Source organism: Chlorocebus sabaeus, chromosome 4 (assembly GCF_047675955.1).
Source record: "Chlorocebus sabaeus isolate Y175 chromosome 4, mChlSab1.0.hap1, whole genome shotgun sequence".
In the NCBI taxonomy this organism is placed as follows: domain Eukaryota; kingdom Metazoa; phylum Chordata; class Mammalia; order Primates; family Cercopithecidae; genus Chlorocebus; species Chlorocebus sabaeus.
This window is the reverse complement of record NC_132907.1, coordinates 29,598,355-29,625,476: the sequence shown is the minus strand read 5'-3', so window position 1 is coordinate 29,625,476 and position 27,122 is coordinate 29,598,355. Positions and strand designations below refer to the sequence as shown.

Below are 27,122 nucleotides of genomic sequence, written 5' to 3'. Positions count from 1 at the left end.
CTAAAATGAAAGTTTTTGGGAAAGATGCTGGCACTGCATCAAGTTTGGATTTTGGCCACTCTAAGCTACAGTTGCTAGTTTGGGGTTGCTAAGAGTTGCTCGAAAGGGAAAAATTTTGCTGGATCATCTACCACGGGTCATTCAAAATTGTGTTGGAAATTTGGTGGATCTTTTTCAATGTAAAGAATCATTATCTAAGCCAAGCACAGTGGCTCACGCATGTAATCTCAGCACTTTGGGAGGTCAAGGTGGGAGGACTGCTTGAGACCAGGAATTTGACACCAGCCTGAACAACATAGTAAGACCCCACCTCTATGAAAAAACAAACATAAAAAATATAAAAATTAGCCAGGCATGGTAGCACACACCTGTACTCCTAGCTGCTTGGGAAGCTAAGGCAGGAAGATCATTTGACCCCAGGAGTTTGAGATGAGACAGCTATAATCTTACTACACTCCAACCGGGGCAATAGAGTAATAACCTGTTTCAAAGAAAAAAATATATGTATATAGGGGTGGGGGTTAGGAGAATTATTACCTTTTATTCTGAGAAAATGTCCATGTATTATTTATTTCCTGCCTTCCATTTTTTAATATTCTCCAACCTCTAATAGTAAAATTTTATAATTCGAGTTTAGCTTTATTTCTTCTATTATTCCAATTGTCCTTTTTTCCCATTCCTGACCCATTCTTTACATTTCCATGACTACAGAAACTTGGTTGCCACTGTGGTGGTTTTAAGAGGTAGGGTCTTTGGGAAGCAATTGGGGGCTCCACCCTCATGAGATGACTAATGCCATAATTGCCAGAGGAGGTTAGTTATCATAGCAGTTCAACCTCCCTTTTCCTGTCTCTTGTATTCATTTCCACCTTCTATCCTTTTGCTGTGCTATAATACAGTAAGATGGCCCTCCCTCACCAGAAACAACACCATGCTCTTAGATTCTCAACCTTTTTAAAGCTCTGCAGTTAAAAAAAGTGAAACTTTGTTTTGTTGGAGTTAAAGTGAGAGGAAACGTTAATATAGACAAAGAAAAAGGCACACGGGATAAGCTTACAGGAGTTCTTTCCCAGTAGAGTTGCATAGATGTGCTCAATTCTCCCTGCAACTATGTATGAACAAACTTTTTAATAAACTTTTTCAGCTATAGGAGAATACACTTTTTGTTTTTGTTTTTTGAGATGGAGTCTTGCTCTGTTGCCCAGGTTAGAGTCCAGTAGCGCGATCTCAGCTCACTGCAAGCTCCGCCTTCTGGGTTCATTCCATTCTCCTGCCTCAGCCACCCAGGTAGCTGGGACTACAGGCGCCCACCACCATGCCCGGCTAATTTTTTTGTATTTTTAGTAGAGACAGGGTTTCATCATGCTAGCTAGGATAGTCTCGATCTCCTGACCTCGTGATCCACCCACCTTGGCCTCCCAAAGTGCTGGGATTACAGGTGTGAGCCACCACGCCCAACTGGTGAACAAACTTTTTAAAAATAAAATACCCAGTCTGTGATTCTCTGTAATAGCAGAAGGAAACAGAGTAAGACAGCAGTTCTTTGTGACTGGCTTGTTTCACTTAGCATGCTTTCAAGGTACATCCATATTTTAGCATGTACCTGTACTTCATTTCTTTTATTGTCCAATAATGTGCCACTGTTAGGATATATTGCATTTTATTCATTCATCAATTGATGGATATTTGAGGTTGTTTTCCCTTTTTGCCTCTAAGAAAAATGATGCTATGAACATTCATGTGTAACTTTTTGTGTGGATACACACGTTTTCATTCTTCCTGGGTATATATCTAGGAATGAAACTGCTGCGTCATATACTAACTCTTTTATCTTTTGAGAAATTTCCACACTGTTTTCTAAAATAGTATACCATTTTATACTGCCGCTAGCAATGTATTGCTATTCCAATTTTTGTACTTCTTCACCAACCCACATTATTGTCTGTTCTTTGATTATAGCCATCCCAGATGGCGTAAAGTGGTCCTTTTAAAAAAACTGGCATTGTTATTTTGTGGAATCAAAATTTTTTCTTATCCTGTGGATGGTATTATTTCTTTAAATTCTCGTTGGTTCCCTGAATTGTCTCTCCTTGAGGCTCATCTTTGTTCAGTTGTTTTGAACTTCTGTCTTTCAACTTGGAGACATTTCACAGATGTCTATGATCCTTGTCTGGACATTTGTATTTAAAATTCAAAAACTTATTAAGAATGCTATGTTTATGAATAAGGCTTTATGATGTGTGCCCACCCTGCTTTTTCACTGGGGACTCCATATATTACTACTTAGAAATATTTTCTCTTGAAAATATTTTATCTCCCGTCTAAGGCTATGTTCTTTTTTGATTAGCAATTTGTCATTTTTCTCTTCTCACTTTTACTATACAGTCCAAGAGAAGCCAAGCCATACCTTCAACATTTCGTTTAAGTATTTCCTCAGCAAAAGATTCAGCTTCATTCCTCGTAAGTTTTATCTTTCATAAAACACTAGGGACCTCTGTAGACAGAGAGCGCAATGGAAGGAACTAGCAGTACACCATGCAAAATAAAAATGTTAACTTGATCTTTGTGACTTTTGACCTGCACACCACCCCTACTAACCACCCAACCTGGTATCCCTGAGTCAAGAGGCTCACTAGTTTACTGTCTCCATATCATATACTTCCAGTTTTCAGATATATGGGTAAGAAGTTAGCAACAGTAAGCTAAGAAAATTTAACCATTCATATTCCTATTTTAAAGAAATAGCCTTGATTTTAGCTCCACACTTGAACTCTGAGTTTTGCAGTAACAGGTTCCTTCAAATCCCAAGACTTTCTTCAATTCTGTGGGGGCAGACAAACTCTTTTCATCATGATTTCTGTCTCTAGGCACATACTTACCTCTTTCCATGCTCTATAACTTGTAAAAATTTTTGTTTGCTTCTATCTTCTCTTCTATATTTTAACCTTATGAACTGACACTTTAAAAACATGACATTATTGACATTTAAGGTTTGAGAAAGTTCTATGATCCTTGTCTGGACATTCATATTTAAAACTCAGAAATTCATGTCTTCTTCACATGCAAAAGTACATTCATTCCATCCCAATGGCCACAAAAGTCTTAACTTATAATACCATCAACTCAAAGGTTTGAAGTCTAACATCTCATCTAAATATGATTTAAATTAAATGAGTAAAATTCACAGTACAATAGATTTTGAAGCAAATTGATCTCCAGCTGTGAACTTGTGAAATCAAACAGGTTTTGTGCTTCAAAAATACAATGGTGGGAGGGACATAGGACAGACATTTCTATTCCAAAATAGGAAAGAAGGGGTAACACGTCCCAATTAACTCCCAGCACAACAGGGTAAACAACATTAAATCTTAAGGCCCAAGAATAATCTTTGGTTTGATGCTGTTTTCCAGGCCCACTAGTGAAGGTGGTTCTGCCCCTGCAGCTTTGCTGAGCAGGGATTTGGGGCCCCACAGCTCTGAGCATCCTTGTTCCCACAGCTTGGCAAAATGGCCTTCCAGCAGCTCTGTCTGTGCTTCACTCACAGTATCGCTGTGCCTGGGCACCATGGCTCTCCTGGGCTGATGTCATAAGCTGAAGGCTCTGCCAGGAGGCTCCTTCCTTTAAAACCCAGGTGGAACCAGCCATTACCCCTGGCTTCTGCATTCTGCACCCTGGAGGAGATATGACCCTCCAGAAGGGTGACCACTGCAGCCTCTGCCACATCTAGACACACGGAAGCTGCACCTGGGGCAATGATGAACACAGTTTAAGTATAGGGAGCAGAGCCCACAGCATGAGTTCATGCTAGGCAGTACAGCTCAAGGTCCCACAGACTCCAGTAGCCCTTACATTGCATTCTTCCATTGTTTTGAACAACAGCTCCTGGCTTCAGTTGAGATGGCTGACTAATCTCCATATCAGATGGTCATTTGGCCACACCCTTTAAGTTCTTTCCCAAACAGCCTTTCTCATTCTTTACAATATGGATAGGCTGACAATTTTTCAAACATTTAAATTCAGCTTCATTTTTTATTATCAATTTAAGTCATTTTTCTCTTCCCACATTTTACTATACACAGGTAAGAGAAGTCAAGCCATACCTTCAACACTTTTCTTAACTATCTCCTCAAAGATTCAACTTCATTCCTATAAGTTCTATCTTTCACAAAACACTAGGGCAGGAATGCAATTCAGCCAAGCTCTTTGCCTCTTTATAACAAGAATGATATTTACTCCACTATGCAATAACATTGTGATACTGTAAAACATATATTTGGTCTTTACCCCTATTGTGGTATCTTTTTATGCATGAGTTGAGTGACGGCTGGGAGCCCCTCAGTAACATCAGGATGGGGGCGGGTCATAAAAAAAGACCAAAGACTGACTAGAGAGTTAGGACTTCCAGCACCGCCCCTCAAAACTCTGGTGAGGGTAGAAGAACTGAGAGTTAAGCTGGTCATCAACAGCAAATGATTTAATCAATCGTACCTACATACCTACAAAGCTTCTATAAAACCCCAAAAGAACTGGGTATGGGGAGCTTCTAGATAGCTGAACACAGGCAAGTTTCTAGAGAGTACCATGTCCAGAGATGGCATGGAAGCTCCATGTCCCTTCCACCATGACTTGCCCTACATATCTTTTCCATCTGGCTGTTCATCTGTATCTTTTTTCTTTTTTTTTTTTTTTTTTGAGACAGGGTTTCACTCTTGCCCAGGCTGGAAGGCAGTGATGCAACCATGGCTCACTGCAGCCTCAACCTCCCAGGCTCAAGCAATCCTCCCACCTCAGACTCCCAAGTATCTGGGACTACAGGCACACACCACCACACACAAAAGATTTCTGTTTTTTTTTGTTTTGTTTTGTTTTGTTTTGTAGGGACAGGCTTTTGCCATATTGCCCAGGCTGGTCTTGAACACCTAGGCTCAAGTGACCCATCCTCTTCAGATTCCCAAAGTGCTGGGATTACAGGTGTGAGCCACCATGCCCAGCCATGTATCCTCTGTAATACCTCTTACAACACATGAGTAAATGAAAGTAAGTTTATCTCTGAGTTCTGTGAGCTGCTCTGGCAAATTAATCAAACCTGAGGAGGAGGGGATCATGGAAACCCCTAATTTACAGTCAGTCAGAATACAGGCGACAATCTATTACTGGCAACTGGTATCTGAAACTAGGGTTAAGCATGTGGGACTGAGTGCCCAATCTGTGGGATCTGATGCTACCTCCAAGTAGACTGTGTCAGAACTGAAGTGAATTAAGAGGACACCCAACTGGTGTTTAGGAGAGAATCATCTTCTGCAGAATCTGCCAAAGAATTGGTTGCTGGTGAGGAGAATTCCCCACTCATTTTGGTAACAGAAGTGCTATGTTATACTGAGTGGCAAGGGAGACTAGGAAAAATATTTTGATTTTTTTCCTCTCTATCCTTGGAAACATGTCCTTTCTTTCCAGGTGAGACCTATCAAAATGGCCATTACTGTGCATATTTCTACCAACATTCTTTTCAGGACTATTCAAGTATTCTCTAAGAAAACTGAGGCTTTCTCTACAGCTCCCTTCTAACCTCAGTTCCCACCAGAATCACCTTTACAGGTCAGCTCACAGCAATGTAGGCCTTTGCACACATTCCAAAATTCTTCCAGCTACTACTGATTACCCAGTTCCAAAGATGTTTCCATATTTTTTGGTATTTGTTATAGTATCACTTCTACTTCTCAGTACCAACTTTCTGTCATAGTCCATTCAGTCTCCTATAACAAAATACCACAGACTGGGCAGCTTATAAAAACTAGAAATTTATTTCTCACAATTCTGTCAGCTAGGAAGTCCAAGATTCAATGTCTACTGAGGGCCCACGTCTTCATAGACAGTACATTCTAGTTGCGTCCTCACATGATGGAAGGGGAGGACATTGGTCTCTTCAGACATTTATAAGGGCATTAATTTCATTTACGAAGGTCCTACACCCAGGACCTAATCACCTCCCAAAGGTCTCACCTCCTAATATCATCAACTGGCGAATAGATTTCAACATATGGATTTGGGGAGACATAAATATTTAGTCCACAGCAGAAGGAGAGATGCATGTATGGGGTCATTAGGCTACGTTTAATATTTTGCTTTTATTATGAAGTTTAATCAACTAAAAACTAGGTATGAGATTAACGTTTACACATAACCATTAACTTCAGTAATAGCTCTGATGCAAAAATCGAGTTCAAAATTCAAATCCTTAGGCCAGGTATGGTGGCTCACGCCTGTAATCCCAGCATTTGGGAGGCCGAGGCGGGCGGATCACAAAGTCAGGAGTTCAAGATCAGCTTGGCCAACATGGTGAAATCCCGTCTCTACTAAAAATACAAAAATTAGCCAGGCATGGTGGCACGCGCCTGTAATCCTAGCTACTCGGGAGGCAGAGGTAGGAGAATTGCTTTACCCTGGGAGGTACAGGTTATAGTGAGCCAGGACTTGCTAGTGCATTCCAGCCTGGGCAACAGACCAAGACTCCGTCCCAAAAATAACATAACATAACATAACATAACATAACATAACATAACATAACATAACATAACAAAACAAAATTCAAATATTATGTTCAATAAAACATAAATAAAAGTGGAAAATTTAATATGGTTTTAAAGTAGTTTCATCCTATTTCTTATGTTATGAACTTATCTAAAATAGATCTAGTTAGAAATTATTTAGGGTCACTACAAATTCATTGAGTGGCTTACCTCTTCTTTTCCTAATGTTATGAGAACATCTTCAGTCAAAGGAATTACTACAAAAACAAAACAAAACAAAGTCACACATAGTTAACTCTCAAAAATCAAGAATTTAATTTTGCAGTTTTCTAAGATAATTCTTTCCATCTCCATTTACATAATACTTTTCCCCCCAAGACAGAGTTTCCCTCTTGTCACCCAGGCTGCAGTGCAATGGCGCGATTTGGCTCACTGCAACCTCCACTTTCCTGGTTCAAGCAATTCTCGTGCCTCAGCCTCCTGAGTAGCTGGGATTATAGGCATCCACCAACATGCCCAGCTCATTTTTGCATTTTTAGTAGAGATGAGGTTTCACCATGTTGGCCAAGCCAGTCTTGAACTCCTGACCTCGAGTGATCCACCTGCCTTGATAATACACAACTTTTTATGAAATGTGTGTAGTTTTCATTTATGTTTAACATCTTTGCACATATAGCCAACTACATACAATTTTAAATAAATTTGATCCTATTTATGTACCATTTAGTGCCTTTTTCTTTTGTTCTTCAAACCCTCAAAAGCAAAGCTAATAATCTATAGTGTGTTCCTTACTTTCCCTGCAGTCATGTATCCTATGTACACATATGTAACATACATATACATACACTTAAAAGGGTTATTTTTATCATCATTGGTTTTATAAGAATGGGATCATATCATTCATATTATATTCATCTTACTTTCACTCAATAAAGCCCCCAGGCAAACCTAGACTTATATAGGTCTAATTCATAACTTTTAATGGCTGCATGATATTCCAAAATGAATATACCATAATATACTGAGTGATTTCCCTATTGATTGAACACTTTGATTTTAGACTAACTTTGTGTCTAGTCTCTAGCCATAACAAACAATGATGCAGTAAGCAGACTTTTATATATGTTTTTATGTACTGGTGTTCTCATTTCTATAGAACAGATTCTCAGAAATGAAATTTCAGAGAATGAAATATGTATTTTGAATCTGAGTCGAGAATGTCAGCTTCCTTTCTAAAGACATTCCCATGAGCTATGAAGAAAAAACAGCAAGAAACATTAAAAACTCTTCTAAAATTTTTGCCAGCCTGATGAGTAGAAACAAATGTGTAATTTTGTATAGCAAATTTTAATGTGTTCAATCCTTACACTAGAAATTTTCCTTTCCTAATGAAGTGCTATTTGAAACTTCTCAAATGATAGGCTACTGAAAACTCTCAAAGATAATCTGCTATTCTAGAAAGCCTTCTAACAGGAAAGAACTTTCTACATGTGCTTCATAGATAGGTTTGTATTAAAATATTTACAGTGTCTGGGAAGGGCTTGCTCTCTGCTTCCAAGATGGTGTCTTCTTGCTGAGTCCTCACATAGTGGAAGGCAAAAGGGGGAAAAAAAGACTAGACACCCCCTTCAACCTCCATAAGAAGCTCACTAATCACATCCTAAAGACCCCACCTTTTAACACTATCATACTGGTGATTAAGTTTTAACATGAATTTCACTGGACATATTTAGGCCATAGCAGACAGCTATTATCAAAAAAACAGAAAGTAACAAGTGTTGACAAGGATGTTGAGAAATTGAAACCATGTGCACTGTTGGTGAGATTGTAATATGGTGCAACCATTATGGAAAATAGTATGATGGTTCCTCAAAAAGCTTAAAATAGAACTATCATATGATCTACTAATTTTATTTCTGGTAGACATCCAAAATAATTGAAAGCAGGGCCTCAAAGAGATAACTGCACATCCATGTTCATAGCAGCACTCACATTCACAGCAATGAAATGATGAAAGCAACCCAAGTTTCCGCTGACAGATGAATAGATAAACTGTGGTATATACATACAATGGAATACTATTCAGCCTTTAAAAAGGAAGGAAATTCTAACATGCTACAACATGGAAGACCTTTGAGGACATCACACTAAGTAAAATAAGCCACCCACAAAAACACAAATACTATATGATTCCATTATATAAGGTATCTAAACTAATCAAATTAATAGAAAGTAGAATTGAGGTTGCCAGGGCTAGGGGAAGATGGAAAAGGAGAGTTGCTGTTTAATGTGTTTAGAGTTTCAGATTTGCAAGATGAAAAAGTTCTGAAGATACACCGCACAAAAATGTGAATGTACTTAACACTACTGTGAACTATACACTTAAAAATGGTTAAAATTGTAAAGTTTATATTTTACCACAACTAAAAAATTGTCTTTAAACTAAACAAAACCTTGGGGACTTGGGTAACTGTAACAAAAGGTCTAACATTCATGTTACTGAAATTCCAGGAAAGGAGAAAGAAGGTGACGGGAGTTGCTAAAAAAAATACATCAAATGAGAGCTAAAAAGTTCTCAAATTCTGCAAAAGACATAAATCTACATATTCAAGAATCTGAGTGACTCCTACGTAAGATAAAGCCAAAGACAGCCAGGCCAAGATACATAACTATTCTTCTAAAAGCTGAAGACAAAGAAAAAGTCCCCAAAGCAGCCACACACACACACACACACACAGCCTTCTCTATAAAGCAAAGCCCATCAGAATGTCAGCACATTTCTCATCAGTACCAAGCGAGGCAGAGGTAAGTGGCATAACATTTTTAAGTTCCTAAAGAAAACAACCCTGAATTGCATATCCAGTGAAAATATCCTTCAAGAATGAAGGAGAAATCAAGAAATTCTCCGATAAAGAAAAACTAAGAATATTTCTTGTCAGATGATCAACTCTAAAAGAACGGTTCAAGAAAGTTCTTGAAACAGAAACAATAAAAGGAATGTCAGAAGATCAGGAAGAACAAACAATAGAAAGAACAAAAACATAGACTAAAGCTACCATAAATCCTAGTCACAAGGAAATAAATTCTCCCAACAACTTCAGTAAGCTTGGAAATGGATCCCTCCTTAAGCCTTTGAGGACAATCTATCATTGCAGCCATGAAATCCCTAAGCAGAGGATCCAGTTAAGCTATGTCCAGACTCCTACCGGCAGAAACCGTGAAACAGTAAATGTCCTCAGACCCCTGACCTACAGAAATTATGAGATAATAAATGTATGTTATATAAAGCCACTCCAAAAAAGCCTAAAACAAGATTGAGAAATGTTGGTAACTGTAGAATCTGGTCTCGGAGTTTACTGCAGCTAACTATATATTTTTTTTAACTTTTCTTTAAGTTTGAAAACTTCTATCATTGCCAGGGTGGGGGAAACCCATTGTGGTCAAGAGATAAAAAAGTCTGTTATAATAATCTAATGGACTGGCGATGAAAACCCAAAGAAAATCTGTGACAGTAGGAATCGATACTTAGTAACTAGCTATATGTTCTAGTTCTAATGTTTCTGTTCAATTTTTTTTCTACCCCTTGGGTGATCCACCAGCCCTGGCCTCCCAAAGTGCTGGGATTGCAGACGTGAGCCACCACGCCCGACTATTCTAACAAATGTGCTATATGTGCAAAATGAAAAAGGAAGAATCTAGGAGGACTCTTAAATTGGTAACTGATCAAATATGCTCCATTCAATGAATGAGGAAACAGAAAAGGTCAGTTTATGAATCTGAGGTGTCTATGAAATATTTTGGAAAAGACGCCTAGGAAGTACAAAGATACTTGAGTATGATATTGCAGAGAAGTCTGGTTTAAATATATAGATTTGTAAGTTGTGATTGGTTGATGTGCTCCCACCCCCAAATTCCTATGTTGACATCCTAATTCTCAATAGCTTTGAATATGATGGCATTTGGAATTGGGTATTTCAAGAGGTAATTAAGTTAAAATTAGGTTATTAGGGTTGGCCCTAATCCAATAAGACTGGTGTCCTTATAAAACGAGGAGATTAGGACACAGAAGGAAGACCATGTGAAGACACAGGAAGATGGACATCTGCAAGCCAAGGGGAGAGGCTTCAGAAGAAATCAACCTATTGACACCTTGATCTTTAACTTATATCTTCCAGAATTGTGAGAAAATTAATTTCTGTTGTTTAAGCCACCTAATCCATAGTTTGTTATGATAGCTCTAGTATACTAATATGGAAGTTATTATTATAGATATAACACATAAAAACAGGAGATGAAGATATAATGCTGGTATAGCATATAGGGTCCTCTGGAGAATATGAACAATCAGCAGTTATTATTATAGATATAACACATAAAAATAGGAGCAGAAGATATAATGCTGGTATAGCTTATAGAGTCCTCTGGAGAACTTGAACATTTTAATATTTGAGGCGGGGCATGGTGGCTCACACACCTGTAATCCCAACACTTTGGGAGGCTGACGCAAGAGGATCACCTGAAGTCAGGAGTTCGAGACCAGCCTGGTCAACATGGCTTGGACTAACAGCAGATCTCTCAGCAGAAACTCTCCAAGCCAGAAGAGAGTGGGGGCCAATATTCAACATTCTTAAAGAAAAGAATTTTCAACCCAGAATTTCATATCCAGCCAAACTAAGCTTCATAAGTGAAGGAGAAATAAAATCCTTTACAGACAAGCAAATGCTTAGAGATTTTGTCTCCACCAGGCCTGCCCTACAAGAGACTCTGAAAGAAGGACTAAACATGGAAAGGAACAACAGGTACCAGTCATTGCAAAAACATGCCAAAATGTAAAGACCATCAATGCTAGGAAGAAACTGCATCAACTAACGAGCAAAATAACCAGCTAATATCATAATGACAGGATCAAGTTCACACATAACAATATTAACCTTAAATGTAAAGGGACTACATGGTCCAATTAAAAGACACAGACTCGCAAATTGGATAAAGAGTCAAGACCCATTAGTTTGCTGTATTCAGGAGACCCATCCTACATGCAGAGACGCACATAAGACTCAAAATAAAGGAATGGAGGAAGATCTACCAAGCAAATGGAAAATAAACAAAAGTAGGGGTTGCAATCCTAGTCTCTGATAAAACAGACTTTAAACCAGCAAAGATCAAAAGAGACAAAGAAGGCCATTACATAATGGTAAAGGGATCAATTCATCGGGCAGAGCTAACTATCCTAAATATATATGCACCCAATACAGGAGCACCCAGATTCATAAAACAAGTCCTTAGAGACTTACAAAGAGACTTAGACTCGCATACAGTAATAATGGGAGACTTTAACATCCCACTGTCAACATTAGACAGATCAACGAGACAGAAAGTTAACAAGGATATCCAGGAATTGAACTCAACTCTGCACCAAGAGGACCTAATAGACATCTACAGAACTCTCCACCCCAAATCAACAGAATATACATTCTTCTCAGCACCACGTTGCACTTATTCCAAAATTGACCACATAGTTGGAAGTAAAGCACTCCTCAGCAAATGTGAAAGAACAGAAATTATAACAAACTGTCTCTCACACCACAGTGCAATCAAACTAGAACTCAGGACTAAGAAACTCAATCAAAACCACTCAACTACATGGACACTGAACAACCTGCTCCTGAATGACTACTGGGTACATAACGAAATGAAGGCAGAAATAAAGATGTTCTTTGAAATCAATGAGAACAAAGACACAATGTACCAGAATCTCAGGGACACGTTTAAAACAGTGTGTAGAGGGAAATTTATAGCACTAAATGGCCACAAGAGAGAGCAGGAAAGATCGAAAATTGACACCCTAACATCAAAATTAAAAGAACTAGAGAAGCAAGAGCAAACACATTCAAAAGTTAGCAGAAGACAAGAAATAACTAAGATCAGGGCAGAACTGAAGGAGATAGAGACATAAAAAACCCTCCAAAAAAAGCAATGAATCCAGAAGCTGGTTTTTGGAAAAGATCAACAAAATTGATAGACCGCTAGCAAGACTAAAAAAGAAGAAAAGAGAGAAGAATCAAATAGACGCAATTAAAAATGATAAAGGGGATATCACCACCGACCCCACAGAAATACAAACTACCATCAGAGAATACTATAAACACCTCTACGCAAATAAACTAGAAAACCTAGAAGAAATGGATAATTTCCTGGACACTCACACAATCCCAAGACTAAACCAGGAATAAGTTGAATCCCTGAATAGACCAATAGCAGGCTCTGAAATTGAGGCAATAATTAATAGCCTACAAACCAAAAAAAGTCCAGGACCAGACCGATTCACAGCCGAATTCTACCAAAGGGAAAAGGAGGAGCTGGTACCATTCCTTCTGAAACTATTCCAATCAATAGAAAAAGAGGGAATCCTCCCTAACTCATTTTATGAGGCCAACATCATCCTGATACCAAAGCCTGGCAGAGACACAACAAAAAAAGAGAATTTTAGACCAATATCCCTGATGAACATCGATGCAAAAATACTCAATAAAATACTGGCAAACCGAATCCAGCAGCACATCAAAAAGCTTATCCACTATGATCAAGTGGGCTTCATCCGTGGGATGCAAGGCTGGTTCAACATACGCAAATCAATAAACATAATCCAGCATATAAACAGACAAAAACCACATGATTATCTCAACAAATGCAGAAAAGGCCTTTGACAAAATTCAACAGCCCTTCATGCTAAAAACGTTCAATAAATTTGGTATTGATGGAACATATCTCAAAATCATAAGAGCTATTTATGACAAACCCACAGCCAATATCATAGTGAATGGAGAAAAACTGGAAGCATTCCCTTTGAAAACTGGCACAAGACAGGGATGCCCTCTCTCACCACTCCTATTCAACATAGTGTTGGAAGTTCTGGCTAGGGCAATCAGGCAAGAGAAAGAAATCAAGGGGATTCAGTTAGGAAAAGAAGAAGTCAAATTGTCCCTGTTTGCAGATGACATGATTGTATATTTAGAAAATCCCACTGTCTCAGCCCAAAATCTCCTTAAAATGATAGGCAACTTCAGGGGTCTCAGGATACAAAATCAATGTGCAAAAATCACAAGCATTCTTAAACACCAGTAACAGACAAACAGAGAGCCAAATCATGAATGAACTCCCATCCACAATAGCTTCAAAGAGAATAAAATACCTAGGAATCCAACTGACAAGGGATGTAAAGAACCTCTTCAAGGAGAACTACAAACCACTGCTCAGTGAAATAAAAGAGGGGACAAACAAATGGAAGAACATACCATGCTCATGGATAGGAAGAATAAATATTGTGAAATGGCCATACTGCCCAAGGTAATTTATAGATTGAATGCCATCCCCATTAAGCTACCAATGACTTTCTTCACAGAATTGGAAAAAACTGCTTTAAAGTTCATATGGAACCAAAAAAGACCCCGCATTGCCAAGAGAATCCTAAGCCAAAAGAACAAAGCTGGAGGCATCACACTACCTGACTTCAAACTATACCGCAAGGCTACAGTAACCAAAACAGCATGGTACTGGTACCCAAACAGAGATATAGACCAATGGAACAGAACAGAGCCCTGAGAAATAATACCACACATCTACAGCCATCTGATCTTTGACAAACCTGACAAAAACAAGAAACGGAGAAAGGATTCCCTATTTAATAAATGGTGCTGGGAAAATTGGCTAGCCATAAGTAGAAAGCTGAAACTGGATCCTTTCCTTACTCCTTATACAAAAATTTATTCAAGATGAATTAGAGACTTAAATGTTAGCCCTAAAACCATAAAAATCCTAGAAGAAAACCTAGGTAATACCATTCAGGACACAGGCATGGGCAAGGGCTTCATGTCTAAAACACCAAAAGCAACGGCAACAACAGCCAAAATTGACAAATGGAATCTGATTAAACTAAAGAGCTTCTGCACAGCAAAAGAAACTACCATCAGAGTGAACAGGCAACCTACAGAATGGGAGAAAATTTTTGCAATCTACTCATCTGACAAAGGGCTAATAGCCAGAACCTACAAAGAACTCAAACAAATTTAAAAGAAAAAAACAACCCCATCAAAAAGTGGGCAAAGGATATGAACAGATAATTCTCAAAAGAAGACATTCATACAGCCAAAAGACACATGAAAAAATGCTCATCATCACTCGCTATCAGAGAAATGCAAGTCGAAATCACAATGAGATAATATCTCACAGCAGTTAGAATGGTAATCATTTAAAAAATCAGGAAACAACAGGTGCTGGAAAGGATGTGGAGAAACAGGAACACTTTTACACTGTTGGTGGGACTGTAAACTAGTTTAACCACAGTGGAAAACATTGTGGCGATTCCTCAAGGATTTAGAACTAGAAATACCATTTGACCCAGTCATCCTATTACTGGGGATATACCCGAAGGATTATAAATCATGCTGCTATAAAGACACATGCACATGTATGTTTATTGTAGCACTATTCACAATAGCAAAGACTTGGAATGAGCCCAAATGTCCATCAGTGACAGACTGGATTAAGAAAATGTGGCACACATATATCATGGAATATTATGCAGCCATAAAAAAGGATGAGCTCGAGTCCTTTGTAAGTACATGGATGCAGCTGGAAACCATCATTCTCAGCAAACTATCACAAGAACAGAAAACCAAACATCGCATGTTCTCCCTCATAGGTGAGAACTGAACAGTGAGATCACTTGGACACAGGAAGGGGAACATCACACACCAGGGCCTACTGTGGGGAGGGCGGAGGAGGGAGGGATAGTATTAGGAGATATACCTAATGTAAATGATGAGTTAACGGGTGCAGCACACCAACATGGCACATGTATATATATGTTACAAACCTGCACGTTGTGCACATGTACCCTAGAACTTTAATAATAATAATAATAAAAAAAAAAGAACAATACTCTCAGATTACTGGGGAAAAAAAAAAACAATTTACCATTTCTAGTGAGCATAAGGCAGTCTACGTGTCTATGAGGATAACATAATGGATATAATAACGTCTCCATAATCAAGCTTATTATAATCTAATGTAAGATATGTTTATCAATAACAACAAAAGAAGCACAAAATAATTTATAGAAAGAAAAAAAATAAGTGGCTTCTCAGTATCACTGAAATTTGGGCGATGTCGGAAAGGCCAAATGGATCTTGTAATTTTTCTTACAATTATTAAATTAATTTGTCATTAATAGGCTTACAAAAACTTCAAATTTAAAATAAGAATCTTACTTTCAGGTGTTTTTTTCTGCCATTGACTGAGTTCAGCGGTTAAACATTTTACCTGCATAATTAATAATGATAGCTACAAAAGAAGAAAACAAAGTCATATTCTGTGGACTATTATACATAGCTATACATAGATGAAAATATAAACATTCTTAATACTTTAATACTCTGTAAGGGGTTGGCATTCCTAACTCTCATGCTGCTCAAGAGGCAATTTTAATTTTTAATCTGTTTCACTGATCCACTGATCTATTCCTAAAGCAATTCCATAATTCTGATTATTATAATGAACATCTTAGTCCTTTTTGTAGGCCAAGAGTAAAATCAATTCAGATTCGACACATATAGTAATATATCTGTGACTATTATACCTAACACAAAGTTAGCAGTCTTCGTTCTAATTTTTTTTTTTTTTTTGAGACAGTCTTGCTCTTTCTCCCAGGTTGGAGTGTAATGGCGCGATCTCAGCTCACTGCAACCTCAGTCTCCTGGGTTCAACTGATTCTCGCGCCTCAGCCTCCTGAGTAGCTGGGATCGTATGACCACACCACCAAGACCAGCTAATTTTTTTTGCATTTTGGTAATGACGGGGTTTTGCCATGTAGGCCAGACTGGTCTTTCTTCTAATTCTAATAAGGTAGCAAAATAGCAACCAACAAGCAATTTACTCAGTTGTTAAATATATGTATAGCTGCTAAAAGACAAATAATTAAAAAAAAACCTCTTATTTATAATAGCTTGTTCTAGAAAGTTTTTAGAATATTCTCCCAACTCTTAAAGCAAGAAGAGTGAGAAGTTTTCCAAATGATTAAGCATACAGGTATTAACAAAGCTATTAAACTTGAGAAAAATATAGACAGATATATTTCTTTTCCAAAACACAATGAATTCCACTTACCTTGCATTTTTTAGGAAGAAATAGAAGATTCATACCTGAGCATTTGAATCAGTGAGTGTTTCGGTTCCAGTAAGTGATAATTTATTCTGACACTTGATTTAAAAAGTAAAAAAAAGCAAGTCACACATGATAACTCACAGAAAATTCCCTTCCCCTCCTCTTTTGTACCAGGCCAATATAACACTCTTCTAAACCACAAACATCTGATGGAGAAGAGTTTGTTGAAATTCTTCACTTTGTAAGTAGGACGATTAAGGCAGCCAAACAAGTCCCAAGGTGAATACATCACAAGTAAAAAGAGACACTAGAATGAAGAGAAAAAAAAAAACCCAAAAACTAATAGCTAGAATGAATTATGTCAGATAACTGGAAAGTGGGAGATTAAAAATTATGAGGGATAGCACTATAGAAAAATAACAAGTAAGAAAATAGTAAAGATCCTAAGAAATCCTAAGAAAATAAAGCCTTCAGGAGACATTGTTTCTGTGCCATTAAAAAAGTACAAAACTGTTCATGATAATTATATGAGATAAAAATATGAGTAAATTCTATTTCTGCTCATTTGTAATGCAGCATTTCTCTATACAAATTTTAAGTAATTTTAAAATCCAAATTTTTATACTGAAAAAATACCTGAAGCAAAAAATAGAAGGTAGGAGGATTATAAAAATTATCCTGAAAATACATTAATAATACAAAATACCAAGCATTTATATTAAAAATAATTGTAAGAAAAGAGAAAAACCTCACTAATTTGCCCAATTTTGAAACTTTACTGGGAAGAATAAGATGCTGAAAATATCTGTGCCCTATCTTTTAGCTTCCCTGGGCTACACTGGAAAAAGAATTGTCTTGGGCCACACACAAAATACATTACAATAGCTGATGAGCAAAAAAAAAAAAAAAAAGGAATCCATAATGCTTTCAGAAAGTTTGTGTCGGGCTGCAATTCGCAGCCATCGTGGGCCGCGCATTGGACAAGCTTGCTTTAAGTAGAACAAATTTTCACCAACATATTCTAGTGTACGAAAGGCAGTTCTATCTCACCAACTTCGAAAAGGTACATACAATTCAAACAACATTTTCTAAATTAATTTATGTTTTCACTCATAATTATGTGTTCTTCCCACTTCTATATTCTCTATTTGGGGAAATAATCCCATCAACCACCCAATGACCCAAATCAGGAACCTAAAACTAACCACATATCCCTTCCATTGCACATCAATTAACTTCTAATCCTACCTACTTATCTCTTGAATCCACTCTTCTATTTGCAATGACAATACTTAGGGCTTCCTTACTTTTTACCAGGACTATTACTTGAGCTTCCTAAATGCTTTCTATCTGTAGTCTTACTCTTCTGCATTCGATTTTCTTCAAAAACACCAGAGTAATTTTCCCAAACTGCATATCTGATCATGTCACTTCCATACTTAAAATCCTTTAGTGGCTCCCCATTAGTACACACTCAACAAAATCCTTTATGTTCTTGCCCCTGATTACTTCTCCATTCTTACCCTAGAAGTCCTTCTCCTAATGTACATTATACATAACATTCTATTTAGTGTTCTGTCAATTCTCTCAGCTTTAACACATTTTCTTCTTCATGCTTTGTATACTACTTCTACTTTTACAGGCTAACTACTAATTATTCTTTAGAAATGAAATCAGTAATTACTTTTTTTTGGGGGGGGGGGGGGACAGAGTCTCACTCCACTGTCACCAGGCTAGAGTGCAGTGGCATTACCTTGGCTCACTGCAACACTGCAACATCCGCCTCCCAGGTTCAAGCGATTCTCCTATCTCAGCCACCCGAGCAGCTGAGACTACAGGCATGCATCACCACGCCCAGCTAATTTGTGTATTTTTAGCAGAGACGGGGTTTCACCATGTTGGCCAGGAGGGTCTCGATCTCTTTACCTCATGATCCCCCAGCCTTGGCCTCCCAAAGTGCTGGGATTACAGGTGTGAGCCACCGCACCTATCCCAGTAATTACCTCTTTTAAAAAGCTATCCTTGACCCCTTCATCTGGGTTTAGGACTTCTCCTAGGCATAGTCTTTGTACTTCTATAATACATCTAATATTGTACTACAACATAATATAATGGCTGTTGTTTCCATAAGATGGTAATCTCCTTGGGAGCATGGATTGCCAAAATTTTTTCTTTCTATAGCTCATCTAGTGTAAAGTTTCTTGAATGAATGCTTATAGGTCTAAAAGCTATATAAATATTTATCATACATAATGGCTTTTGGAAACTAGCACAACAATCATTTCTTTCCTGAGTCTAATATTGAAGTTGATTTACATCTTATATTAATTATCACTTCTATGTTTTGATACTCACTTCTTCCATATCTTTCCACATTTCTTCACATTCTCTAATAAGTTCTTCTTCAGTATTTGTAACATCTCCCACATCTGTAGTACTATCTGGATCTAGATCTTGCTGATTCATTGATATGTGCTTTGCGATTTTTTAGCTGTAGAAGAAAAACTAAAGCAAAAAATATTTATTCATTCAGCAGTATTGGTTGAACACTTATTACCTGCCAGATAATCATCTAGGGGATAAGAATACAGCAACGAACAAAATAGACAAAAATTCCTCCTACCGTGAACCTTATTCTAAATGAGGAAAACAGACAACAAAATAAAAAATAGAACATATATATACTGTAGTATATAAAATGATTTATAAGTGCCATGGAGAAAAGACAGGGAAGAAACACAGGGAATGCTAGGGCAAGGACAATATAATTTTAAATAAGGTGGTGATATAAGGTTACTGAGAAATTGACAACTGAGTAAGAAGACATGAAGAAGATAAAGAAATGAAGTACAGGATGAACAGGGAAAGAGGGTCCAGGCAGAGGGAACTGCAAGTGCAAAGGCCTTGAGGCAGGAATATGACTGTCATGTTTCCACAGTAATGAAGGAGCTGGTGTGACTACAGCAGATTAAGTAAGACAGAGTAGAATATGAGGTCAGAGAGACAATAGGGATGAGATCATGTGGGCTTGGTGGGCTATTTTAAGGACTTTGAAATGATAAGCAATTAGTTTCAAACAGAGGAATTAATCATTTGAATTACATTTTAACAGTACAACTCTGGTTAACTATAGGCAGTAAGGACAGTAACAAGAAAACCAATTAGAAAGTTACTGCAATGACCCAAGCAAGATGTAGGCCAGGATAATACTGATAGAAGCAGCACTGAATGTCCAATTCTGGATATATTTTCAAGACGGAGCCAACAGAATATCTTAAGAGCACGTATATGGACTGTCAAAGAGAGAAGTAAATTATTATGTTGCCAGTTACTGAGGTGAGAAAGATGGTAAAAGACAGATTTGGCAAACATGGGAGAAGTGCTGATTAAAAACTCAGTTTAGGATATGCTACATTTGAGGTGTCAATTATTGGAGCTGCTGATTAAGCAATTAGAGATACATGTCTGCAGTTGAAAGGAAAGTTTTGAGCTATAAATATGAATTTGACAGCCATCATAACACAGATAAGAGTCACACTACATAATGACATTTTGGTCAATCACAGACCACACATACAACAGTGGTTCCAACGGAGCTGAAAAATTCCTATTGCCTACTGAGGTCTTGACGATCCTCACCCTGCCTTAGGCCTAGGCTAATGTGTGTCTTCGTCCTTAACAAAGAAACTTAAAAAGTAAAAAATAAAAATATATAAATTGGCTAGAAAAAAAAAGACATAAAGAAAATATGCCAGGTGCAGTGACTTACACCTGTAATCACACCACTTTGGGAGGCCAAGGTGGTAGGATCACTTGAGTCCAGGAGTTCCAGAACAGCCTGGCAACAAAGTGAGACCCCCTTCTCTAAAAGAAAATTTAAAAATTAGCTGGGTGAGGTGGCACAGTCCTGTAGTCCTAGCTGCTCCGGAGACAGGGGCAGGAAGATCACTTGAGCCAAGGAGTTCAAGCTTATAGTAAGCTATGATCACACCACTTCATTTCAGCCTGGGTGACAGAGACAAACTCTGTCTCTAAATTAGAAAATAAAAAAAGAAAGGAAATATTGTTGCACAGTTATACAACATGTTTATGTTTTAAGCTGTTATTACGAAAGAGTTGAAATGTTAAAAAATTAAAAAGATAAAGCAAAAAACTTACAGCAAACTAAGGTTAATTTATTATTGAATAATTAAAAAATAAATTTAGTATAGCCTAAGTGTACAGTATTTATAGTCTACAGTAGGGTACAGTAATGTCCTAGGCCTTCACATCTTCTCACTACTCACTGACTCATCTAGAGCAACTTCTAGTCCTATAAGCTACACTCATGGTAAAAGCCCTAGACAGGTGTTCCACTTTTTATCTTTCATACCATATTTTTTACCGTACCTTTTATATGTTTAGAAAGGTTTAAATACAAAAATACCATTCTGTTACCATTACCTACAGTATTCATCCTAGGTGTGTAGTAGGTAATACCATCTAGGTTTGTGCTCACATGATGAAATCATCTAACAATGCATTTCTCAGCACATATCCCCATTAAGTGATACATGACTGTACTTACAGTTGTGAGGGTGGGTGAAATAAGAAAAGGAAGAGCGTGCAGCTAGAAATGAGATCTTCAGGCCAGGAGTTATTGGGGTAAGAACCAACTGAATAGTCTGAGAAGGAGCCCTCAGTAAGTTAAGAGGAAAATCAAGAACATGATGCCCTGAAATCCAAGAATGTATTCAAGGAAGGAATGATAACTGTCAAACACTGGAGACGGGTCAAGTTACAGAGAACTGACAATGTATTTAGTAATAAAGAGGAACAAACTGTTTTTTCTAAAAATAGTCACAGCAATATTTCAGGTTGTATTCCCCATCAAGAGGCAGAGTCTTCTTCCCCTCCCCTTGAAACTGAGTGTGACTTTGTGGCTGTCTTTATAAACAGAATACAATGAAAATGACACCACATGACTTTCAAGACTAAGTCACAAAAGGCAATATAGCTAACTTCTCGCTTTCTCTTTCTTGGAACATTCACCCTTGCAACCCAGGCACCATGCTATGAGAAAGCCCAAAGTAGCACAAAAGGAAGAGATCACATGAAGTCCATGTGGAAAGGAACTGAGGTTCCCAGACAAAAGCTAGTATCAACTGCCAGACATACACATGATCATTTCTGACAATTAAGCCCCTAGGCTTTGATCTTCTAGCCAAGGCTCCAGATACTGTAGAGCAGAGAAGCTGCCCCTGCTGTGTCCTGTCTGCATTTCTAATGCACAAAACCCATGAGCGTAATAAATAGTTGTTTTATACCTCTACATTCTGTGGTAATTTATCACAACAATTTTATTGGAGTAAACATACAAAAATGAAGGCCACAGATAACCTTCAAAGGAGTAGTTTTAGAAGACTGGCAAGAATAAAAGTCTGATTGGAGTGGATTCAAGAAAGAATGGAAGGCAAGGAATTAAAAATATTAAGTATATGAAATGTTTTCAAGAGTTTTTTCTCTAGCCAGGCATGGCAGCACATGCCTGTAATCCCAGCTACTCAGGAGGTGAAGTGGGAAGATCCCTTGAGCCCAGTGAACCCAGGAGACTGAGGCTGCAGTGAGCCATGATCACACCACTGCACTCCACCCTGGGTGACAAAGCAAGACCGTAAGACCATACCAAAAACAAAAACAAAACAAAACAAAAAACCACACACACAAATTTTTTTTCTTTAAAGCAAAAGAGAGAAATACGGTTACTAACTGGAGGGAGATATAGGGTTAAAACAGACTTTTTCTTTTTTAAAGATGGGAGAAAATATAGTATCTTTATATGGTACAATACAAGAAAGAAATATTGCTAATACAAGAGAGAAAGGGGAAAAGAAAGAATGGGATCTAACATAAGTAGAGGGGTTGGCTTAAGATAAATGGACATGCAGTTCATGCATTTTAATGGGAGGGTCATCAGAATATCAAGAGTGTAGATGTAGGTAGGTAAGTAGACGTGCTGCTAGGAACTTGTAGAAATTCCATGTGGATTGTTTCTCTTTTCTCAGTAAATGGTAACTACAGTCATCAGCTATGAAAGGATGGGAAGAAAGTATTGCAAGTTTAAGAGCACAGGAAAAAGAGATGTATAAAACAGATATATAAAAAGATGGGAGAGGATAAAGTTACAGGATTATTCAGCAGTAGCATTACAGGCTCATCTGAGATTAGTATCATGAGTTTAAAGTAAAACCAGGGCATGGTTGTTATGTTTTCTTCTATGGTGTAGCACCACAGGCACAGACAGGGACAAAGTGAAAGAATGGTCATAGGAATAAGCAGCTAAGACAAGAGAGAGAACATAATCACTAGGGAAGAGAAGGTCAAGAAAAAGAGAGGCCAAATTATTGGATCATCTATAAGGATATTAAAATCACTAAGAATGATGATAGTAGTACTGCAAAGGGCAACAGTGAGCCAGGAGCTAAAAATCTTCAAGGAATGAGGGCGAGTAAAACAATCTTGCTAGATGATTCCTGCAAAGAATAGAAGGGGGTTACCGAATCTGGTGGCGTAAGATTCAAAACCGGGCAATTTTAAGAAGGTAGACAGTGCAATAAAGAATGAGGATGTCTACCCCACATCGAATGCAAACCAGAATACGCCTCCTCAATATCTTTATTCATATGGAACTTCGGCATTTTATACTGCTTAATCAATAACTTATTAACAAGAAGTTCTAAGGCAAACCTAAATAAATGGAAAGATACATCATATTCATGGACTGAAAGATCCACATTGTAAAGACATTAACTCTCCCCCAAGTTGAGCTACTGAATCTTAACCAAAATCCTGAAAGTTTTTGTTTCTCTTTATGGGACTTGACAAGCAAATTCTAAAACTTACATGGAAGTACAAAGGGTTAAAACTAGCCTAAGCTCCTCATGAAAAATAAGATGGGAGGACATACCCTACAGTATTATGGCAATGTAGAATTGGCACAAAAATAGGCAAATTGAGCAACGAACAAAGCCCTTCTTGACTTTCTAGATTCACATACATATGGACACATGACATATGACAGAGATGACAATGCAAATCAAGGAGAAAAAAATAATCCAAATAGATATGTATTTTATATATAATACTGTTTTTTAAATGTATGTTTTAGTCCATATAAATCTTTTCCTTTTATTTTTTGTTTTTAAAAACTGAATAGTACTTGCGGAGAAAAAAATAAGTCTAAATTCATACCTCAATCTTTACGTCACTCCTCACTCCCTCAAAAAACCCAAAATAGAAATCATAAAAAATAGGAAGAAAACACAGAAACTTTTTAAATCTTAGACTAGGAAATACCTTTCTAAGCAAAACTAAAATCTTTACATAATTTTTTTTTTTTTAATTCTGCATGGACAAACATCCCATCAACAAAGTTAAAATTTAAAACCCCCAAACTTAGGAGAACATACTTGTCATATATATGGCAACCCAAGACCTAATTTCCTTAATGTATAACGAGTGCCTACAAATTCATAAGAAGAAACCAAACAACTCACCATTAAAAAAATTTAAAAAAAAGATTACCAAAAAAGTCAGGATATCAATTACTTTGGAGGAAGAGTGGAAGGGAGAGAAGGGTTGTAGCTGGGATGGGCCAAATGGAGAGATTTCTGAGGTAATTATCAAAGTTTTATTTCTTGACTAGCATGATGGTAAGGTGTTCACCTCATAATAATTAGTAAACTTTACATTTATTTTGTGTGGGTTTGTGTCTGCATTTTTACAATAAAAACGTAAACAACAAAACAGTTCAACAGAAACCCGCAAAGGACACGAATGAGGAACTCAAAGAAAAAACAAATACCTTTTAAATACAGAAAAAGTACATTCATAAGCTCATATATAATTTATGAAAATGCAAATTAAACAAGCATTAATTTTCATTCAGAATGGCAATAATGTAAAATTGGTAAGAGATAACACTGGTAAGCATGTGAAATAAGAGGCTTGCACTGTTGGTGGAACAACCACTTTGTATGATAATATCCATCAAAATTTCACATGCATTTCTTTTGACCCAGAAGTTCTATGCCTAGGAATAATCCTAAAGATAGATATGTCTGCGTAAATCTAAACAATTATGGCGCATTACTTAAAGAAAAAAAAAAATCTTTAAAGGTATGAACTTTGCAACCAGACTATATAGGTTTAAATCCCAGTTTTGATAACTTAAAAGCTATGAGACTTGGGCAAGTCACTTAAACTTCCTGTGCATCAGTTTCCTTTCCTATAAAATGAAGGTAACATTAAATATTCCCTAGGGTTATGACAATTAAGTGTGTGTGTATGTGTGTGTGTGTATATATATATATAAAAGCAATGTAGCTAGCATATAAAGAGCTTTATCAGTGTTTGCTATTAACAATTTGAATGTCAACTTAAAAGGCTCAATATCTCACCTGCTATACCCATAAGACATAGTTAAAGTCTACAAAGCCAAAATCAGTCATCAATTTTAGAATATTTTTAAGCCAAAAAGTCAAACATAAATATTTCTTTACTGACCACTAAAATATATTATCAATATGCAAAAGTAATGCAAAACTCTGCACATGTGGTGGGGGTGGAGGGTGAGGGATAGATAGTCAACAAATTATCTGGCGTGGCGATTTAATGTGGCATTAGAATAAAAACATATAGAAACATTTAAGAGTTTGCTCTCTACCACTTGAGGATGCAAGATGTGAGCTGTATGTAACCTGGAAGAGGGTCATCAAAAGAACCAGAAAATGATGGCGCCGAGATCTTGAATCTCCAGCCTCTAGACCTGTGAGAAATAAATTTCAGTTGTTTAATTAAAACACACACACACTTAAGAGTTTAACTTTTCCCCTTCCCATATTTCGTATCCTTAAACCTATCTTCCTGGAAAGGGAACAAGTCAACCTTTTGAGGTCCCCAGTTAAGACTACAATACTTAATCATTTATTGAAAAAAAACAGTATCTCTTTATTTAGGGATAATACTATACTTAAAGAAACTTGCAATATACATGAAATAAGCAAAAAAAACCCCACATAATTCTAAAATATATTCATTTATTCAACAAATATGTTAATGTATGCCATTGGTCAGACACTAACTGTGTAGGTGAAAAAGTCTTTGTACTCATAGAGCTTCCATTCTCATGGAGACAATATAAATGAATGGACAACTAAACACATGATATGCTTTCAGGTAGTCAGAAGTGCTATGAAATGGTAAAGTATACACCACTGCCTGTAAGTACTATCAGAATTCAAGATAGTGAAGGTTAGAGAAACCAACCGGGAACAAAGGAATTAGTCCATAATAATGCTTAATAAATGTTAACTAGCTAATTATTATCATTATCATCTTCATCCTCATTATTGCCATGGTCTCTGAAAAATGAGAAGTTGTAAACATGAAGGCTAGATTGCTGTGGAGATGCTTTCAAGCATAAACACATAAGACTGGGAGGCATGAACGAACAAGGGAAATTTGTGAGACACAAAAGAAAGTAGTCTGATGAGAGCAGAGGGCAGAGAAGAAATGAGACTGGCTAGGTAGAATGGTCAAACAATGGGAACCTTTGAAATAAAATAACGAGCCTACTATGGGGGGCAGTTCCTCCCTGTACGTGGTGCCTATCTCAAGGTAAAAGTAGAGAAGAGATTTACCACGAGGATTTTATTGGGTTGGTGCAAAAGTAATTGCGGAGAAAAAAAGTGTTTTACGGAGGTCATTTTTGACAAGTTGTATTTGATTTTTTAAAAAAGAGATTAAGATCATAAATTTTATGTTATGTGCTTTTTACCTAATTTTTTAAAAATGAAGAAGACAGACGAGGAGGAGGAGAAAGAGTTCAGATGACTGCCAGGTGATGAAATCCTGTATCAGGGAGAAGACAGAAGGGTGACCCGTTCTGCCCTAGGTCATTTGGTTACTTGAAGTAGCTGCTTCTCCACTCCACCCCCAGAAACGGTAACAAGCACTCACCACCTTCTTCAGAGAGTGTGTGAGAGAATAAAGGTCAGAAGACAAAACAGGTCTAGTGCATTTGAAAGGAACCCCGCGAGTTAACCACTTCCTTCTGTCCCCACCCCTCCATCTTTCTCTAGATACTGGCGAGGTTCTGGAGCTGGCGCTGGCGGGCGGGAAGCCGAGAAAAACGGGGCTCAAAGCCGGGTTTGGAAGTCAGGTATGCAGTACGCCGGCGGTAAGGGTTGCACCTTCCGGACTGGAGCTCCACAAGCTTCAACCGTTATATCGCCCTCCCCAGCTCAGTTCTTACCATCACAACGCCACAAACTCCAGGTCGCCTCCGCGCTGCGTAGGCAGCGCTTCCCAGCCCCGGACGTCTGCGCGCGCTGCATGCCCATTGGAGCTGTTCTTTCCCACTCAGCCAATCCCGAAGCTCGCTCAGACGCTAAC

The 27,122-nt window shown here is 37.6% G+C and overlaps 1 protein-coding gene across 3 annotated transcripts in view; it reads right to left on the bottom strand.

The window, feature by feature from the left end:
- The window catches only part of CENPK (centromere protein K), a 43,092-nt gene extending 16,020 nt beyond the window's left edge, over positions 1 to 27,072 (bottom strand). The window contains exons 1-6 of one of the 3 annotated variants that reach the window (XM_007973904.3): positions 26,983 to 27,072; positions 25,393 to 25,494; positions 19,044 to 19,193; positions 16,727 to 16,783; positions 15,797 to 15,869; positions 6,738 to 6,784 (exon numbers count right to left, since the gene is read on the bottom strand). In XM_007973904.3, the coding sequence (XP_007972095.1) occupies positions 6,738 to 6,784; positions 15,797 to 15,869; positions 16,727 to 16,783; positions 19,044 to 19,154 (288 nt within the window). In that variant the 5' untranslated portion in view covers positions 19,155 to 19,193; positions 25,393 to 25,494; positions 26,983 to 27,072. The remainder of the gene's footprint in view (positions 1 to 6,737; positions 6,785 to 15,796; positions 15,870 to 16,726; positions 16,784 to 19,043; positions 19,194 to 25,392; positions 25,495 to 26,982) is intronic. The other 2 variants (XM_007973909.3, XM_007973914.3) reach the window with 2 other exon arrangements.
- Between the last annotated feature and the right edge of the window lie 50 nt (positions 27,073 to 27,122).